The 13,274-nt window shown below is 48.6% G+C and overlaps 1 protein-coding gene across 1 annotated transcript; it reads left to right on the top strand.

The window, feature by feature from the left end:
- Positions 1 to 6,671: 6,671 nt before the first annotated feature.
- LOC108034039 (uncharacterized) lies at positions 6,672 to 12,197 on the top strand. Its single transcript, XM_017108785.3, has one exon. The coding sequence runs from the start codon at positions 7,688 to 7,690 to the stop codon at positions 10,325 to 10,327; it is 2,640 nt and encodes an 879-aa protein (XP_016964274.1). The 5' UTR covers positions 6,672 to 7,687; the 3' UTR covers positions 10,328 to 12,197.
- Positions 12,198 to 13,274: the final 1,077 nt, after the last annotated feature.

Below are 13,274 nucleotides of genomic sequence, written 5' to 3'. Positions count from 1 at the left end.
TTCGGCTCGGTTCGAAAGCAAATTACGCATAAATCATAGAAAATTAAAAGGCCCGGGTGAATGAATAAACGAGCGAGTGAATGAATGAGCGACTGAACCGAACGAACCAGCGGATGGAATGTAACTTCCGTTCAAGTAATTAATGATGACACATCGAGGTAAGGGAATGATTTTGCCGCAGACATATAAATTGTGATTGCCTAATGGGATAAGCTGGACGTCGATTAAGGGATTTGGTGAAGCATTGACAGCCATGGAAATGTGTGAAAACTGTCGGCAGAAATGGGATTCTAATTGGTTTTAAACTGTTTTTCACGTGTCGTTAACTCGTTGACAAGATAAGGGAATAAACTTGATTTTAAACCCTCTGTTTATCCAACTATACAAAATAGTTCATTTGTATCGTATTTATTATTTAATTAAGGTGTATGTATAAATACGATAATGGTGAACTACAAACAACACTGTCCTTGGTTTAAATAATTTTGTGATGAGTATTTCTTGTGCATTTTTAACACCCACTGTTATTCGCTTTCCAATTTCTTCGGGTTCTTTTGCAGAAAGTCTCAGCAGCAGATGGCCAACTAAGCTGATATTTTGTTAAGCCTCACAGCAAAATATTTATATATTTCGATGATTGAAACCTTTTGCAGCCTGGGTCAAGCACTTAACCCCTCATAAATTTACAACTCGTTTCCAATTAAGAATGGACAGATTTAGAACCCAGCTCCGCAGAACTCCACCCGCAGTGGGGCCCATAAATTCCCAGCCAAATCGATTTCATCTTTCACAGAGATTACCATAAAAGCTGCTTTCCGTCGATATCTGGAATTGCCATCGGTTTCGGGCCATGTTCGATGGCTCTAAGCCGCTGAGTTCAATGGTCGCACCCGACCAGTCGCCGCCGTCGCATCCAATGAACTGATTAGGCAAACAATTAATTTCGGCCAATTATGGTGGCGCCTCTGCCGACGCCCATGGGCCGAAAACTGAGCTGGAAACCACTTAAGCGCGTTTTGATTGAAAAGCTTAAAAGGAGCGACGCCCGTTCCCCCACTCCGGGCTCCCTGCCCCCAATGTCCTGACTTTTCCCGCCTTTCACCCTCGCATTGCGTCGCGCACGGCCCCACCAATTTGACATAAATCTAAACAAAACAAGTCAAGCAGCCGGGGCAGCGGGTCCGCACCCGTAGTCCTGCGAGGCCTGTTGAGCTGTTGGTGTAATTGTTGCAGTTGCTGATCTTATATCCTGCGAGTGGGCATAGTGGTTATCCCGGAAAGCGTGTTCACTACTCAGCCTTCGATTACTACATTCAATTTATTTTTTTCCAGACCTATATCACTTGAATTGCAAATTAATATTGTAAGCAAAGAGTACTACATTACTTAATAATCACCGAAAAAATAGGATGAAAAACCTAGATAAATGTGTAAATAGGTACAGATACCTACTTGAAAAAATATAAATATTTCCTGTTGTCTTATAAGCCCTTTTAAATTGATAACAATAGTACTAACAATATACCTATAAGTACTTACGTGTTTCGTTGGAAAGTAGGTAAGAACCTAAGCGCAATACCTTACCAAGGTCCGACTTCGCAAAGGCAATACGCCCCGCGTTACCCTTCCTGGTGGCTGTTGTTGCTCTACGGCCGCTTCAGCGACGGCAACAGGACGACTCCATTAATCAAGGCCGCAAACAAGCGCGGCACCCGCCGGGGAGGGGGGCGGATGGGTCGGAGGTCGGGCGATGACAATGCCGGCGGTATGCAATGCAAGCGGGTGGTGGGAGGAGGGTGGTCTGCTGGGGGCGAGTGGCACGTTGGGGCCACTGCGAGCCACACATAAACATAAATAATTAGAATGATTCTTTAAAGGGCAATTACCTAATTTGGAGCGCTTTGAATAATTGCAGAGGACTTAAATTCCAGATAGACGGAGGGAGACAGCAAAGGACGTCGCTCGGCGACTGCACTAAGCGGCTTAATGCCCCAAAATGAAGATAAAGTGATTTCCAGTGTCGTTTCTGCCTTGCCACTGCACACAGTCCGGAGAGACATTTAAATCCAAACAGTTCGAAAATAATTAGAGCGTTTAGTGACCTCCTCCGCCCAGTAGCCGCCACCCACCCAGTCTGTAATTTTCCCATTTCCCTTTGGGGAGCGCGTTGAAACGTTGCCCAGCAGTCGGGGAGTGTGGATTGCGGGGGCGAAATCAAGACGAAGACATAACTGGATGGATATGGAATACTCTGGAAAATGCGGTAATTGTGAAGGGGTAATCGGAATCCGTTCTCTGGACTGTTTGCACTGTTTGTTAATTAATCCTCTTCTCGCAGGAAATTAGTCTTCGAACCTTTGACGGAGCCCATTTCAAATTCAAGATTTAATTCTATGCATACAAAGGTATAATTATAGTTTTAGGCCAATGTGTAGGCTGCCTGTCAAATAATTTATACTAATAAACACCAACGATTGGCTCTATAAGACCTTTAAACCACATTCAACATCCTACGACTGGGACACTAATTTAACAAAATACCAAACATAAAAATCCAATTAGCGCTGCCCATCCGAGGCAAACTTATTAATGATGTTCACATTAAGAAATGCATAACTTCTTCAGGAGATTCCCGCATTAATCGTTGCCCAGATCATGACAAATTGCGAATACCTTTAAAGGAGTTGAGTGCCGGCGATGATGCCGATGGGGATGGACAGTGGCCGCGAAGTCGAGCGGACCAGGGGACGCTGGTTCAAATCGCAGAAGACCCGGGCTCCGGCCACGTCCCAAGTGACCCAAAAGGACACGCAGCGAACCCTTGAATGCGGGGAGGGCGGGGCGGCGAGGGCTGAGCACAGCTTGAAGTTAAATAAATTAAGGGCAATTAGGCGCAGCATTACGGGCCCAAAGGTGGCCGGGAGGACCCACCCACTTGGCGGCCCACTGCCAGGTGATTTTTCAAATTATGAACGCAAAGGTTTGTTTTTGCGGAGTTCCAGCGGCGGGCAGACAACTCAAAGTCATCTTCCTCTGCGGCTGCTGTGAGTTTTAATTGCCCACTTTACACTGTAAATTTTACAGTTTTCGAACCGACAAGGCGGAAGTTGTTCGCTCCGAAGATTAGCGGTGGGTTTTCTCGGCAGCCAAGTGCAGAAAGCGTAACGCAAGTAGCGTGTAGCAACTGAAACAGCGAACAGGGAACAGCATTTTTGGCCGATTAACTGCGGCTAATTGTTGCGTACTGGAAACGCTCATATGCGAAATGCGAAACGTGAAAGTCGACAGAATTTATAGCCACCAGAAGGCGGGGGAGGCAGCCAACAGTGAAGTGCAGTAAGAAGTGGCAAAAGGCAGAAAGTGCAAAACAAATAAGTCGAAAACTGTTGATCGTACGGCCCCCATCAGCGTTTTTCTAGGCAACTTCCGCTGCGGCTAAGCAATATTTGCATAGTGGCCGAGTTCTACTTTCGCCACCCAAGCAAAAGATCATCAAAGACGGTCGAGCGTGGCCAAATCCAAGCCCAGGTGGAAGGGGCTAAGAATAGGAAGTGTGATATTTAAATGTTGAGAAGTCAGAATCGATATTGTCAGTTTGCTTAATGCCCATTTTTAGGAATAGATCTGATTGCACTTTTATTTTATTGTCCCTGTTCATTAATGGGTTGTTTAATTCACCTAATATTAAATACAAAGTTTCACTTTTATTTGATTATCCATGTTTACTTAAAATAATCTATTATTTCGAGCTTGAATCAAGGATTTTCCGTGACAAAACTTCGCCGAGCATGGAAAAGGGAACAAAATACTACTTTCGAGCACGAATTTTCAGGACCGAGAATACTAGGTTTAAGACCTTTTCAGTCTTTAATCAAGTATGAATGATTCTTAAGTCAAGTCATTTTTGGACAAGGACGATTTAATAATAAAGTAAGAAAGTTGCAGGCATGTTTAAGGAACGATAAATAAATATAATGAAATTAAAAAGAGTTTTTATTGTACGCTAGTAAAAGAAATAAGTATTAGAAACTGAAACTAAATAAACAAGATATGTACATATTAATAATATTAGTATTTTAAGTTTACTTACGACTGGCCGCTCATGGGCCCTCAGTGTAGTAACGGGTTTTTTGATTACCATAATATTAAATATGAATTCATTTTCCACTTGTAATTCGAAGTGTGGACATTTATAAATTAATAAAACATAAGAATGTGTAAAAATTTTAAATTTCCAGGTACCCACTCCTAGCTACTTATAACCCATTTAAGCAGCGTTTTTTAAGTTAGTCGAAACGGCAGACATCTATAGAACGCCAAGGCATGAGGGATTTTCCACTTAATAATTCAAGCGTATAAAGTTCCAAGTCTGAACCCAATCTGCTTAGTTCTCGGTACCTGAAGTCAACTCAGAGATACTCATGCATGGCTGCTCAACAATTCACCGAAAAATTCGAAAAAAATGTGAAGCCCAACACGCAAGAGCAGATTTCACTTTTTGAAGCTTAGACAAACGAACGGACAGAGGAAAATGCGAGACTACAATACACAATCATAACTGACCTTAATCAATGTCTACGACGTTGAGTTTTCAGTTGTTTTCGCCCGCCTCCATCTGTGACTGAGTGGGTGGGAAAATGGAAATGTATCTTTCGAAAATGTATCTTGGAGTGTAACAAGCATATGCAATCGCGTTTTTTCTCGGCCGAAGGAGGACAAACAACAAGTCAGCCCCTCGTTTGCCCCGGCTGAGGCTGTAAACAAGTTTGCTGCGAAAACTTCTCAGGCAATCTGAATCCGAATCTGGACGGAGGCAGCTGGTAGATGGGACGTCTCCGCTGCAGTTTCATTCATATGCATTAGGGACAGGGGGACGGGTGGAAAACAGGTAACACTGAGAGCGCTTCCTGTCTGGCCAAAAGACACGAGAGGTATCATGTAGCTGCCCCGAGTCGTCCGCAGGTGAAGTAACTTATACGCAATTTCTGGCTCCACTTCAAGCCCAGCTTCTGCCCCTCGGGCTAATTAGTTCGGAGCTCTTCTCATTCCCATTCCAGTTCTGGCTCTGCTTCTGGGGCATCATTAGGCGAGGTAGAGATAGTTTTTCACCACCAGATCGGCCGACTTGGGGGCTCCTCGCTATGCAAACCGATCCCGAGTGAATGAGGCGACCGTAAAATCATCACTTTGTGAAATTTCTGCTCACCATGCAGCACTGCATTCATTCACTTGAGCTTCAGTATCTCGTGTCTGGCGGATGTGACTCATTCGGTCAAGACTGAAATTACGCCGCACTCGGCTGGCAAGCAAAGACAGCGAAGCGAGGTTTTTTAGATACCCATTCGCCTCTGCCAAAGCAGCGCTTTTGTTGGCGAACACTGGGACAAATTGGCCATCCCTTTCAACATTTTAGAACTGGTTGGCACTTTGATGTCAACAAAAAGTGGTGCCCAATTCGATAGTGTACAAATATTAAATTAATTTAATATTAACAGTGATAAACAAAAGGTGACCTATATGTAGTTATAAATTACCTCTCAGCAATCTACCATACATAGCTTGAAGAAACCCCTGTATGTAAGTGAATATAGATAGATTTAAGCGATGCCACATATAAGTGCAATCTTGTTCTTAGTGTAATAATTCTTTTTCGTTCTCTCTCTGTTGGTGTTTCATGCCTGAGTAGGTTGATCGCTGATTGACTGTAGGGGCAAGAAGGAGAGGGGTCTGGCGAATGGGAATACAGAATGGTGAATGACTTAGAAACATCCGAAGTACATTCAAGCGTTGTGAACAGTCTTCTCTACTTGTACGCCGTCAACAAGAGGTGTTGATTAGAGGGAAAGCCAAATAAGTCTAAATAATGGACCCGGCCAAACAAAAATTCTTAGTTTCGCACATGAGTATTAGACTGGTTGGGGTTCGGGGGGAGACAGTGCACGACCCATCAAGTATTTCCATAGATTATATCTCAAACTGTGAAAATTACAAAACTAATACTAACATAGGAATGTAGTGCTAAAATCTAACAATTGTATTATCTTTTTTGTAAACTTTCATGTTTAAACGTACCTAATTTTTAAATGTTTAAATGTACATAATTTTTAGTTGGATTACTAGATGCTATGGTGCTATGTTGCAAAGTGCTTCATTTAAGAGTATACATTAAACATTTAATAGTTTAATTAGGTGGCAAGATGATGAAATAAGCTACGTGTTTTATAAAGCAAACATCTTGGGCAAGAAACATTTTATTGGGCCAATACTAATTTCACAGAGCAGACGTCGGCCCAATTAAATTCGTTTTAATGGTGTCATGCGATCGGCCCACGCATGCACCCACAGCAGGTTTATTTATACCGCATAAATCCCTGTTTGTACTGCGACGCGGAGTGAGTTCGAAGTCCTTACGGCGGAGGCGAGTGTAACCCAATCCTTTCGCCAGGTTGGCGGTGAGGCCACATGTTGCATGCGAATGTTGCGAACCGGTTGGGGCAACACGCGAGCGCCCGCCTGCCTGCTTTCTCGCGCTGCTTTCTCCGCCCGCTCTCGCGCTTCGCGGGCCGAAGGGCCCCAGCACAGCCGAAGCGCCTTCGGGCCGGGCCGAGTGGCGAAGCGACTGCGGAGGCTCACGTTCGCGGCCAAGAAGCTCAGTCTAGTTTCGAACGTGAGCACCAGCGGACGTGGGCCCGTAGAGTCTGTGAAAAGCGAGATAGAGGATGAACGCTGTCGAGCGGTCGCGTCGCTGCCTTTGTCGCCGTAGTTGTGCGTGTGGAGGAGTGCGCGCGTGTGCGTGAGTCGCCAGGATCCGCCGCTACCGTTACCGCTGGCGAACGCCAGTGCCCAGGCCACAACTCATCACGCCGCCCTCGCTCGAACGCCAAGGAGCCATCCCTCGCGCACCGAGGTGCGCTCGTACAAACCAAATCGAAACCGAAACCGAAAACGTCGGAACGCGATGCGAATTAAAGCCTTGCGTGGCACAGTGCGCTAACCGAGGCGGCCTAACAAACCAGCCACCCGAAATCACATGTATTTATGTAGAGAGCAGCACGTGAAGAAAAGCCCGAAGGCCGAGGGAAAATTGCGTAGAAGTAAGCGGAGAAGGGCCAGAAAGCCTAGTTTCGTTGGCCAAAAAGAAACGATTATCATCCGGACGAGTGTGAGTGCTAGTGAGAGTGAGTGTGTGTGCGGCAGCCCTATAAATAACACTGGGTCTGGCGAGCGCTAATTACGGCAAAGCATGAAAATCTTGGCCGAAGCCGCAGCCACAACCAGTGAAGCCCAGGCGGCATTAATCAATTTTCCGCTTGACCCTCGAGCAAGTTTCCATATCATAACTGAGGGAAACCCAGAAACGAGGGATACATTCGCGAGTAAAGGCAAAAGGTCAACCCAACGAGACATATCCCTGAGTTAAATCACTGCAAACTCGGGCAGGGAAAGCAACTGTATGTGCGGCATCGTTGTTAAACGACTTTCCATATCGGTACAAAGCACATCAACCTAGTACAGTGTAGTGAACATGAAAATATCACAAAGCAATTAAAAAGTTCCAGAAAAGACAGAGCAGTCCCGTGAATACTGCAAAACCATTCGCAAAAGCCCATGATATTGCCGCTCGCAAGGAACCACTGGGCCCTGGCCTAGAGCACTCAACCAGAAGACTCGGAGAAACAGCCAGGAAATGCTCGTCGGGGAGGTAGCTTTCCTGGTGCTGAGCCTGCTGCCCGGGATCGCCCTGGGCAGTCGCTACAACCAGCTGCACCTCTACGCGAACGGGGGCGCAGGCAGCTCGCCCGCGTCCAGCCCCGGGGGCTACAGGCCCGCTCCCCCGGCCCAGAACGAGGTCTACTCCATAGCGGACAGCCAGCCGATGACGGAGGACGGCTACGTGCCCCCCAGCCAGCACTTTGCGCCCGCCCACTCGGACCTGGACCCGCCCGCCCAGCAGCAGAGCACCTGCCAGACGGTCTGCGCCTGCAAGTGGAAGGGCGGCAAGCAGACGGTGGAGTGCATCGACCGCCACCTGATCCAGATCCCCGAGCACATCGACCCCAACACCCAGGTGCTGGACATGTCCGGCAACAAGCTGCAGACCCTGTCCAACGAGCAGTTCATCCGGGCCAACCTGCTGAACCTGCAGAAGCTGTATCTGCGCAACTGCAAGATCGGGGAGATCGAGCGGGAGACCTTCAAGGGGCTGACCAACCTGGTGGAGCTGGACCTGTCGCACAACCTGCTGGTGACCGTGCCCAGCCTGGCCTTGGGCTACATCTCCTCGCTGAGGGAGCTCACGCTGGCCTCCAACCACATCCACAAGATCGAGAGCCAGGCCTTCGGCAACACGCCCTCGCTGCACAAGCTGGATCTCTCGCACTGCGACATCCAGACCATTTCCGCTCAGGCCTTCGGTGGCCTCCAGGGACTGACCCTGCTCCGCCTGAACGGGAACAAGCTGAGCGAGCTGCTGCCCAAGACCATCGAGACCCTGAGCCGCCTCCACGGCATCGAGCTGCACGACAATCCCTGGCTCTGCGACTGTCGGCTGAGGGACACGAAGCTCTGGCTGCTGCAGAGGAACATCCCCTACCCGGTGGCCCCCGTCTGCTCCGGCGGCCCCGAGCGGATCATCGACCGCAGCTTTGCGGACCTCCACGTGGACGAGTTCGCCTGCCGCCCCGAGATGCTGCCCATTTCCCACTACGTGGAGGCTGCGATGGGGGAGAACGCCTCGATCACCTGCCGGGCGAGGGCGGTCCCGGCTGCCAACATCAACTGGTACTGGAACGGACGCCTGCTGGCCAACAACTCCGCCTTCACCGCCTACCAAAGGATACACATGTTTGAGCAGGTGGAGGGTGGTTTCGAGAAGAGGTCCCGGCTGGTGCTGACCAACGCCCAGGAGACGGACTCCAGCGAGTTCTACTGCGTGGCCGAGAACAGGGCGGGCATGGCCGAGGCCAACTTCACCCTGCACGTGAGCATGCGGGCCGCGGGAATGGCCTCCCTGGGCAGCGGCCAGATCGTGGGCCTGAGTGCCGCCCTGGTGGCTCTCATCGTCTTCGCCCTCGGGGTCATCATGTGCCTGCTGCTGAGGGTCAAGCGGCAGCCGTATGTGGACAGCAAGACGCCCAACCACATGGAGGTGATCACCTCGGTGAACCACCAGAACTCCATAACTAACAAGACGCAGCCAGCCACGGGAAACGGCAGCATCGGGGGTGTGGTCATCGCCAATGGTGCTGTGGCCAACATAATCGACGGCGGGGTGGTGCAGGGAGGCACTCTGGAGCGGAAGAGCAGCGGCCGGGGCGTCTCCCATGGAGGGCACGATCAGCGGAGTGCGAATCCCGTGCAGAAGCCGCCGAGACTCACCGATCTTCCGTACTCCACCCAGGGCTATGATAACAACGGAAGTGTCCTGTCGACCGCCCCCTGCTTCATCTCGCCCACGGGATCCACCGGGAACGGTGGCAACAACCCGGACCTCATCAACGATACGAAGCGCTTCGGCAGCGACGAGTTCGCCGATCTGAAGATACCGCCTATCAGCAATGTGGGCGTGGGCGGCAGCGGGGAGTACAGTCGCGCCAACGGCTGCGACTCCCTGTATCCCTCGGGCCTCTGGGAGCACGGCGCCCCTGTGGGCACCACATCCGCGGACGATCTCTTCATGAAGCGCTACACGGACAAGACGCCCATCATAGACTCCGCCCAGCTGTACGACTTGCACGAGCGGACGGCGGCCACGGACTACTTCAGCAAGACCTTCCCCAGATCCCATCTGCAGCAGGGAACCATGGGTGGCGGAGGGACCTCTACGGCCTCGACGGTGACCACCAACTTGTCGGGAGGCTCGTCCTCGGGCTACCCCAACGACTACGGCCTGCCCCTGGTGCCGGGGGCGGAGCACCAGCACAACCACCAGCTGCAGATCCACCCGCTGCAGCAGCTGCAGCAGCAGCTGACCTCCACGCTGAACCACCAGAGGCAGGAGGGCAGCTCCGCCGGCAGCAGTCCGCACTTCAGTAGCCGCACCCTGCCACGCCTGCACGACCCTAGTGGAGGCGGGGGCGGCAGCTCGCGGTCTTCGCCAACGCCGGCCGTCAACCAGGCGAACCACGCGAACCCCGGCACCTCCAGCTCCAGTTCCTGCTCCATCCTGCCCAACGGACAGCCCATCAACGCCAAGACGATACGGGTGTGGCAGAAGGGCGGCGTGCCCGTCCTGCCGCCCGTGACGGCCCTGAAAAGGGCCCTGATCAGCAGCAGCCGCAACTCGCCGGACGAGGGATACCAGGAGGGATGCGGCACGGACGTGTAAGCGCCGCGCACCGCGCACCAGCACCCGCACCTGGGGAAGAAAACCACACCAAGAACTGACTAAACTTAACTCAAGAAAACAAAAGCGAATCGACGGAGGGGAGGTAGCTCCTTTAGGGATAACACTCATAGATAGCTCCGGGTCCTAGGCGAGCAGCGATTATTGTGCAAGCGAACTGTTTGTGATAGTGTCTGACAAAAAGATAATGCGAATGAAGATAATAATTGCCCAAGCAAGAGAAAGCTAAACGAAATCAACTGCACTACACTAAAGTATACTCTCCTTGGCAAGTAACTCAACTAACTAACTAAACTACATGTAACGTAAACTAATTACAAATAGGACTGTACAGCAACTTTCTTTGATCAACATGGCAAATCTCACTCCCGCATAACGTAAAGAAATAACCCAAAATATGTGGAAAACCAACCATGTGAATGTATCTAAATCTATAAATGTATCTATATGTATGTGACTATGTGTGTGCATGTGTGTGTGTAATTTCTTCGGTGTTCGGTTAGAAAAAGAGTAGTAGGATCCCAAACCAATAAACCCTTCCTGCAGGAGTTGCAATCATAAATCAGACGAAAACCTAACTTGTGGCTCAGCATTTGTAAGATATACATTCACATATTATAGCATGCGTTCGTGGGGTGAAGCTGCGGAAGAAGTAATATAAATCTTGGTAAATGTACATACTAGATAGCCCCAGACAAAGAAACTCAATTTTTGATCCGACTACGGTTGAACTCACTCTATGTCCCGAAAAGCCAAATCAGGCTCCAGGTCTAACCACACAGGTGGCAGTAATCAGTGCTTTTCTTCCTTGAGTTTGTCTTTAATCGATAGAAAATATCAAAAGAAAACATTTCCTAACAATCATTTTTAAAAAACGTATCACCCTGATGCAGCAAACTTATTCCGCTAGCTATTTGCATTCAGTTTACAACAATTGTTTTCCGTAATCAATTCAAATTCCAGAATAAAATGTAATTTATTGCTACCCAGGAAGTAAATAAATTTTGAAAAAACAGAACCCAATGCTTGTGGATTTCCCAATAAATATCGATCAGAGAAGGCTAGAAGGAAAATGAAATTTAACGAAATACAATTTGAGGGCAGTCGCAAAAATTAGAGTAAAGACAGGGGGAAACACTCGTCAAATGCATACGTAAATATACACATGTAAATTGTACTCAGAGTGCACACACTCACTCGCAACACATCACAGGCTCACACACCCGCTCACGCATACACATAGCCATACACGTGTACATGTAGACGTATGTCAGTTTATCCTTGTAACGATTTAAAGCGTATCCACAAGATATTAATTGCCCGTATGTGCTAAGACTTAGAATTTAAGCAGACGACAGAACGGAGAGGAGAACAAAAACAAAACCAGAAGAACAGCAAACAAAATAATATTTTTAAGGTAAACCAAAGACTTTTTTCTTTGCATCTAAATGAGCGCAGGAGTCTTCAAAGGACTCGCAACAACAAACAGTAGGCACACACAGGCGAACACAGATACAAACACAGTCACACACACAACCGAAAGTAATCTTGGCCGAGAAAAAAGAGCAAGAAAAACCATAGCATTAAGTTGAACTTATGTATTATGTATTGTATAATATAAACCTACGTATAGTATATAGTCTATAGATGTGTACACTTATCAGCAGAGCGGCGTAGCTAACAAGCGAGGGAGGGAGGCAGAAAGTGGGAGAAAGCTGAATGAAGGAGGGAGCGGGCGCAGGAGCCCGCAGACAAAGCGGGCATTGAATGCATGAAAGCAACTGAATGAACAACAAAGCAAAGGAAATATATATAACATTATATATATCTATATATAAACGAAAAACATGAACCATTGTCATTACTTTTTTACCCCAAGATTTCAGCACACGGTAGGTACGCCCCGGGGCGGGGGTTCGGGGTCAGCTGGGGATGACATGACCCAATTAGCTGCCCGCTCGATGCTGTCCGAAGCTGGGGCTAATGCCAAGCTGGCTCTGCTGCGCTTCCCTTGTTATTCGCTGCAGCGCTTTGGCATATTAGGGCCAATCGTCTAATCGCCAATTATGCATTGCAACCTCAACCCCAACCCCAAACACAAGCCCCAACCTCACCTCACACATGCAGAGACAACTGGAAGTGTGGCTCGAATCGATATGGCTAATCGGTGGAGGCCAAAATGATGTCCGTGAGCGAGGAATATGGAATACCCTAAGCAGATTACAACGCAACCAGGGGAAATGTGCCATGTCGAAAGTTATGGTTTCTTGGTTCCAGAACCTGATATATTAGTACGATACCTATACTGAAAGTTATAAATCATATTATGTTAGCCAGTATTAAGATCCAAGTACTTTAGCTTGTAAAATTGTATAGTCATGAGACATCTCCTATTTTTTAACCTCTTTTTCCGAATCGCATTTGGCCAAGGTGTCTATGAAACAGGAGAGTATATTTCAAATTTCTGTTTTCCCTTTCCTTCCACACCCAACGCATGGTAATCCCGCAGTCCCTAGCCCCTGAACTTTCAGGAAAACAACTGCCTTACGCCAGACGTTTTCCATGACGAAGGGGAGATGACTCTTTGGGAAAACCTAGGCAATCTCCACTCCATCAACGTGCACCCAGCGACGACCCAGTGGTCTCCTCCTCGATCCGTGTATATCTCTCGTAGACTGGGTGGCAGTTGTTAGGCAGCGCGCAATTTATACGCCGGCCTAGTACCAGATTATATCATGGCGTGCGGCTATGCCAAACTGTCTGGGCCCAAACCGCCGCCGCCCAGAGCTCCAGCCCCCACCTGCGGATCTGGCCACCAGGCCGTACTGACGACGCGCAAAGTTTGCCAACTAAACAAGTTTTGTGCCTCAAATGAAATTTAGGTTGCAGCCGAAGCCCAACAAAAGCCAAACACAACACAGCCCAACAG

The sequence above is a fragment of the Drosophila biarmipes genome, chromosome 2L (assembly GCF_025231255.1).
Source record: "Drosophila biarmipes strain raj3 chromosome 2L, RU_DBia_V1.1, whole genome shotgun sequence".
In the NCBI taxonomy this organism is placed as follows: Eukaryota; Metazoa; Arthropoda; class Insecta; order Diptera; family Drosophilidae; genus Drosophila; species Drosophila biarmipes.
The sequence above is the reverse complement of the archived record's forward strand: the minus strand, read 5'-3'. Positions and strand labels throughout refer to the sequence as shown.

What these genes read in the sequence shown, in the direction of transcription:
- LOC108034039 (XM_017108785.3), top strand. Translation starts at nt 7,688, where the DNA reads ATGCTCGTCGGGGAGGTAGCTTTCCTGGTGCTGAGCCTGCTGCCCGGG.